The sequence below is a fragment of the Epinephelus lanceolatus genome, chromosome 1, assembly GCF_041903045.1.
Source record: "Epinephelus lanceolatus isolate andai-2023 chromosome 1, ASM4190304v1, whole genome shotgun sequence".
NCBI classification, from domain to species: domain Eukaryota; kingdom Metazoa; phylum Chordata; class Actinopteri; order Perciformes; family Serranidae; genus Epinephelus; species Epinephelus lanceolatus.
This window is the reverse complement of record NC_135734.1, coordinates 15,483,069-15,490,379: the sequence shown is the minus strand read 5'-3', so window position 1 is coordinate 15,490,379 and position 7,311 is coordinate 15,483,069. Positions and strand designations below refer to the sequence as shown.

The window sequence follows — 7,311 nt, the reverse complement described above, 5'->3', positions numbered from 1 at the left end:
TTGGAGAAAATGAGGGATCAGGGCCCAGGGTGGAAAACTTTCAGAGATCTAAAGACACGCTCGTGGTGTGCCCCTCATTAGAAGACCTATCCTTGACATCTGAAGCGGAACGGCCAATTATTTTCTCACCTGCAGTTTCCGCACTGAGATTTACATGTTTCCATATGAGCTGCTAGTGTTTTATTAAACAGCATATGCACAAAAGCACTGGCATTGTACCATAACTCACTGATGCTGGTGCCAACACCCCCTTTTTTTAAACCTTCAGAGGAGAAAAAAAATATGTACACCTTGTCTGTGATGTTTCTGCACTAGAAACAAGTCAGGGAATTTAATCACATGAATAGGTCCATCTCTCGAGCTCTTTGTATTTAAATACATTATAAAAACTATGTTAAAGAATACAAAGGTGGTATTGCATGTGGAAACTCTCAGAGCAGCTGTAGTGGGAAATAATCAAATCATAGGTGACACTGGTTTAGACAGAGTACTCATGGGCTTGAACGTAACTTAAAGGAACAGTTCAATATTTTGGGATATACACTTATTCACTGTCTTGCTGAGAGACAAGAGGACCGATACCACTCATGTTTGTGTGGTAAATATAAAGCTCAAGCTAGCGACCAGTTAGCTTAGCTTACCGTAAAGAGTGGAAATGGGGGAAACAGCTAGTCTGGCTTTGTCCAAAGCACCTCTACAGCTCATTAATACATTAACTCTTGCATACTCTGTAAGATAAACCAAGAGAAGTTGCGCATGCCAACTGGACTCCAAGAGGTCTCAGGTCTCTGCACCCAGCCCAGCTAAGCACATAACTCCAGTAAAACCACAACTTCTCATTCTTACCCTTTAGTTTTAATCATCAGATCAGATATAACATGTTAATTCGTGAGGTGCTGGGTTTAATTTCGTCACCTCTGGACAACAGGTTAGCTTTTCATGAGTTTCCAGTCTAAGCTAAGCAAACTACTTGCTGAATGAAGCTTCATATTTAATGGACAGACATGAGCGTGGTATTGATCTAACTCTCAGCAAGAAAGCAAATAAGTGTATTTCCCATAATGTACAACTACAGTGGAGCAGGAATGAATCATAAATCCCAGAAATGAGTTAGCATTTTACCCTCCTCTCAGAGTCAGTGGGTTTTTGGTTAGATGCCTAAAATAAGGTCTGTGCTTAACACAAGAGATTTCAATGTTTTGTTCTACAATATAAAATATTAGTATATCAGTAAAAATCTCATTTGTGAATTTTTAAGCTTCTACGCATCTTAAAAAAGATTGTTGCTAACAAATGGCTAAATGACACTACAGAACGTCGTCATGCTGAGCGCAGTTTTACAGCCTCGTTGTGGTGGCATGCAATTGTAGTGTAATTTGTTTGTAGCCTAACGTTAACTTTTTACTTCTGGCGATTGCGTTTACTCTTCAAAATTAGGTGGGGGGCAGATGTTAATTTGTGAAGATTATCTTGCTGAACCAAACATGTAAGTATCATAAATGTTTACTTGCCACAGAGCTTACTTTCTGCACTGAACTGATAAAAAAAAATTGACTTTTTCATGAGGAAACCAGGGCAATGCTAACCGGCACGTTGGCCTACAAATTAACATCATCTGTGCAGCACTATTGTACAACTTTAACAAGTCACCCTCTGCATAATGATGTGCTTACAATAAACTTAAGAAACCTAAATTCAAACCTACGCACTGCATATTCCACACCATCAGAGCTGCAAAGGTTGATCTTACAGTCACCACACAGAATAAAAGGATACAAGTGTTACAGGATCTGTAATACTGTAACAATACGCATTTGATTAAAAGCCACCGCTGAGTGACAAAGCTGACAATGTTCCAGAAACCATCAGTGCTGCACATTTTAGTACTTGTCACATCACGTCCCCACAAACAGTAATAGTGTTTTCAGAAACACAGACACAGTCTGCTGTCAGAACACAGCTGGTGGCTGACAAACTCTCCCCAAAGTGGCCACTGAGTCTGCATAATACATCATAACATAAAGAAACGGAAACAAATAACATTAGCTGTGCAAAATGCTGTACAAGCTTGACAACAGAGGCCTAAACCGAGCACTGTGAAGCTGAAAGTAGAAATGTAACCCAGGAAGGTAAAAATAAGCCTGATTTTATATATGTGACTGTGTGTTGAGATTATTAAGGATTCCTACATTTGGATAGACACAATGATTGAGTATTTTGTCAGGGAACTATAGTCTACCTGTTTGAACACTGAACTTATTACACAACATTTAACTTTGATGCAACTGTAAAAACACATAATAAAAGATGCAACAGGTGACTCTGAACATTGCCATCTCTAAATTGCATTAAGATGTGACTGGAACATTCACATCTTAAAACCTTAATATCCTGTAACATGAGCATGTTTGTTTGCCAACCCAGCCAGCCTGTAACTATATCAACACAAATAGAGGGGAAAATGTCACTGTTGTTGCTCTCCTGCTGCCTTTTAAGACCATTTCTATCTGCTCTGAAGTTTCAATTCAAATGAAGACATGCACAAGCCCGAAAAAAAGAAGAATTACCCCAAAACTTAAAAGTAGGAGACTGTATGTCCTTGCTTATGTTCTTAACATGAACACAAAAATCCAATTATGAAGAATAAAATGTACAGGTTCAGAGAAAGGTGTAAACTGACGCCTGCTTTTATCAGCAAGAAAACATGTATCTTAATATGCTACAGAATTAATACTGCCCCACATTAAACAGACAGCTATGAATAAATAGATCAGTTCATCTGATGTGTCATTTGAAGAGCAGATGGATGACAATCCAACATCTACGTTGATGGAGGTTTGTGCTCCATTTCTTTTGCTAACAGTGAAAAAAAACCTTCTCTGAGCGAGTTCATCAGGGGTTAAACGTCCGCAGACTTTGAGTCTGGTGTCGGCAACAATTCACAGGTTAGATTTGGGTCCAGTATTGACTGGAATGGCCCTGAGCTCAGTCCGCATGCACAAGTACTCTCCGATTACAGCCATCAATGCCATGCAGGCTACATTGACGAGCCACCAGGACAGGGCCACTGGAAGATGAGCATTATAGATCCAGCAGCCAATCATATGAAAGAAGTGCACAGTAACTGTGAAGTCCAGGCACTGCTTCCCTCGGCGGATGAAGAACCACAGGCCCAGGGCGCTGCAGGAACAAAGACACAGAAAAGTTATGCTATTACTCAGCCATGCTCATTTATGTTATATTAAAGGGAAATTTCGGTTTATTTCAACCTGTCTCCTATCGTCCTAAATTTGTTTCAAGTGACTAGTGACATAAAAATAATAGTTAGCATGTTAGCCGTTAGCCTAGATATGGCCGGGGCGCATAGTAGCGTCAGACCTGTTAAAACGTAAGTGAACAGGCATACTTCAAGTGCAAAGTTAGTCCACTAAACAAGCTTTTTTCCCACAAAGACCGCCTCATATCGTTAGGATAAATGTCAGAGAACGTATAGAAAAGACATGTAAACGTGTTGTCTTACCTCACCGGTGTGGTGCCATGTTTGTTTACCATTTAGCTCTGCTTTCCAAACGCGACCGAAATATCGCGAGAACAAGCAGCGATCGCATAGCATGCCTGAAATCTCGCGAGAACAAGCAGCAGCAGCTGCAAGGCAGAACCAGACAGTAGCCTGAAAAGTTCATTCATTTATTTTATGAAAGATTTATAGAATAATGGCTGACTTTTTGGCAGACTTCGACTTTGTGGAGGAGGAATTTGATTTTGCAGAGTTTGATGGCTGCCCTTATTTATTTGAGCCAGAATACACTGATGAAGAGCTTTGTGAAACTGAAGAACGGAGGAGGAGAGAGAGAGAGGCGCAACAGGTAGAGGATGAGAGAGGAGGAATGGCTGCTGCAAGGCTGCGTAGCTCTGGAGATTGGTGGTGTACCTGTGAATGCTGTGCCCCAGTGCCCACAGAAGAGGAATGCCTCTGTTGCAAGGAATGGGACCGGTTGCAGCCTTATTTTCAAGGTCTGGATGTGACCAAGGACGAGACACCTCCACCTGGAGTAGTATCCAGCTGGGCTTTATCTAGAGCTCGCGAGATTTCAGGCCCGGTATGAGATCGCTGCTTGTTCTCGCAATATTTCAGCCTAGCTTTGGAAAGCAGAGCTAAATTGTAAACAAACATGGCACCACACTGGTAAGGTATGTTCTCTGACATTTATCCTAACGATATGAGGCGGTCTTTGTGGAAAAAAAGCTTGTTTAGTGGACTAACTTTGCACTTGAAGGGATGCCCGTTCACTTACGTTTTAACAGGTCTGACGCTACGGCTGTATCTAGGCTAACGGCTAACATGCTAACTATTATTTTTATGTCACTAGTCACTTGAAACAAATTTAGGACGATAGGAGACAGGTTGAAATAAACTGAAATTTCCCTTTAACCCTGCAAAGTTATAAGTGTTCCAGTCTTACCATGTACCAAATCTGGAGAAATGATCTTTTATTTTTATGCAAGTATGTAAATAAATATATTTTCTAACTGTGTTTAGTCCTACTGGTGGAAATCATTCAGTTGTGATGGTGTGAATAAATCTGTTATATCATTTTATCATGAGATGCTTGAACAACAGCATTTTAGTAAAAGGTGTAAAGAGCTCTCGTTTCTTTAAATATACAGAGAAAATACTAAAGACATTACTTACCAGGTGAGAGAGTTCAAGATGAATGCCATCATTGAGAGCCTGCCCTGCATTGTTGCAAACCCAAGGACCTGCCAAAGCAGAGCAAAGATTTAACTACCACTTCAGGAGTCTACAAATGTGCCACAAACATGCATCACAAAACTGGCAGAGATCTAATAACTTACCTCATAGCTGAAGATCTGGTCCAGTGACCGACTACTCTGCACCAGACTGTCCACTCCTGCTAACCACAGGCCCAAGAAGCTGTAATAGATGCACTGCATCAACACAATCTGACTCACAATGAGGACCGGGTCCCAGATGTAGCTACGGAAGTGGCTGGCCATTATGGACTGATGTTACATGTACAGGCCCAAACAATGTTAACAGCTGGCCCTGACTGTTACCACCTTGGCCATCCAGTGTGACCTGCACGTGATCTCAAAATCTGAAAAACAGAAAGTCACATTAAATGAAACACGTTAACATATTTTACATCTTGAGTTTGGAATATAAGCCCAACTGCTTCATTAAGATAAAACAAGACAATAACTGTAGGATCATGGCGACTTCAGTGACAATACAGCCAGCTGCATTGCTGTAAAGTACCTTATGAACAGTTGTCCCATTATCTTAACAGGTGGAATGAGAAGTATAGGCTAAAATCAAAAGAAACACACGAGCTCTATTTTATTAGAAAAAGCAGAAAATGCTATAACATCTTTTAGTTTGTATTATTGTGTGACACCTCAGGCATTTTGTTCTTGGGTTATTTACTTTGTAAAGAGCATATGATTAGTTTAAGCAGTACGAACAGTCCTTATTTGCTTTCCCCATACAGAGCTAACTACAACTTATCATTGTCTACAGGTCAGCTATGTCATCAGTACAATCTTGTCCCTTTTATCTTTAATATAAACTCTAAACCTTAAATGGAAGCTGGGCAACAAAAAGAAAATCAGATATCGTGATGTTTTTGACCAAATACCTCAATAACAATATTGCAACAGGTGCTTTCACAAATTATTTTACACACTGAGATTTTTGATAATCATCAGTAAATGTGGATATAATGACTAAGTGGGTAAAGGCGAATAAACAGCTCAGTCTGGTGAGTTCAGTATATTACATCAATTTACTGTAATGCAGCCTTTCAAACCAAGAAAAGAAAACACTTATAATATTACGATATCCGAAATCTAAGACCATATCTAGTCTCATATCCCCATGTCAACACAATATTGATATAATGCCCACTCCTACCTTGAATACAGCTAACAAGTACAATTTTTAAATTGTAGGAGGCAGGAATTGAGCTGAACTTTTATTACCAAACCAATATTGGGTATTTGAAGCTCATACTGATATCAATATTTGAGAGTTTATAGAGCCTGAAAACAATTTATTGGGCAATAGTTATTGGGCGTTTTTACACAACAGCAAAATATACACAACAATCTGTAATCAGTAACGGGGACATTGTTCTAAAATTACGTCAAGCCTTATTTGGCATTACTGTACTGCAATTTCTAGTTACCTAACGACCGAGATATAGCATTAAATGGATACCAATTTACATCATTTGAGCCAATATCATTTTTATCAGTCTGGCTCTATTTAATATATTTATTTGAAAGAGGACTGTGATGTCAAATTACCGTAAACAGACAACAGAAAAGCTATAATTAATTAAACCAAGAGCATGGGTTAATGCAAACATCAATCTCTGTATAGGAGCATCTACTTATGGTCTCGCATCTCATTAAAACAACAGCCACAGCTACTGCGTAGTGCTGTAAACACACATATAAAGACAGTTCAATAACGCTACATGTGATTATACAGGGAAGTGGAGGGTACTATCGATGTCCGTGAAATACACACGGGTGTATCCAACCTTGACTGTGTCACGTATGCTCACATTAAAGTCAGAACGGAGCACGAAGCTAGCTGTCCTGTCCACCAGCACAAACTCAACGATTAGACAATGCTAACGTTACCTTTTACGTTAACCAAGTACAGCCCGTTAGCGCCGTTTGGTGGGTGAATTAACCACCCAAAACCAGCTGTGACGTTCAGTAAAAGAACAGATAGAAAAGTCAAGTGAACACAGACATTTAACCGTGGGTAGAAACAACACAAACATTGAAGTCTCGTCGTCTAACGGTACACGACAGATGACCAACAAGTTACAACATGTTAGCATGGCTGTTTTCTTTAGCAGCAGCGGGGAACCCGTTTCAACCAAACATACAGACAGCTGATACAGACCTGAGTACTGGACTAGAAAGGTTTCAGGTGCCGCGTTAACGATAATCCACCCGGTTTCTTACTGTTTTTAGACTCTACAGATAATAAACCGGGCCTAGTAATCGTTTAGCTGTGCCTGGTTAACAACACGGAAGTCACGGCGGTGGATCCGGAAAGAAAATCTTACACTTAAAACTTTATTTCAGTGTAAAATACCTTATATGTATTGTTAGGGTAATCTGTACCGATTATTCTGCCATATTAGTTTTCTGCAAACAACCAAGAAAGAAAATCTTACAATTTATTATATAATCGCTAAACTTGTGCCGTGGACGATGGACTCACTGTTTTGTTTTTGTTTTTTCCATAATATGCAAGCGCAACCTTTA

At 39.8% G+C, this 7,311-nt stretch overlaps 1 protein-coding gene across 1 annotated transcript; it reads right to left on the bottom strand.

The window, feature by feature from the left end:
* Nucleotides 1–291: 291 nt before the first annotated feature.
* Nucleotides 292–7,093, bottom strand: sys1 (SYS1 golgi trafficking protein). Its single transcript, XM_033627035.2, has 4 exons — nt 6,944–7,093; nt 4,858–5,120; nt 4,694–4,761; nt 292–3,180 (listed from the first exon to the last, which is right to left on the bottom strand). Exons 2-4 carry the CDS (start codon nt 5,017–5,019, stop codon nt 2,940–2,942), a joined length of 471 nt encoding a protein of 156 aa, XP_033482926.1. The 5' UTR covers nt 5,020–5,120; nt 6,944–7,093; the 3' UTR covers nt 292–2,939.
* Nucleotides 7,094–7,311: the final 218 nt, after the last annotated feature.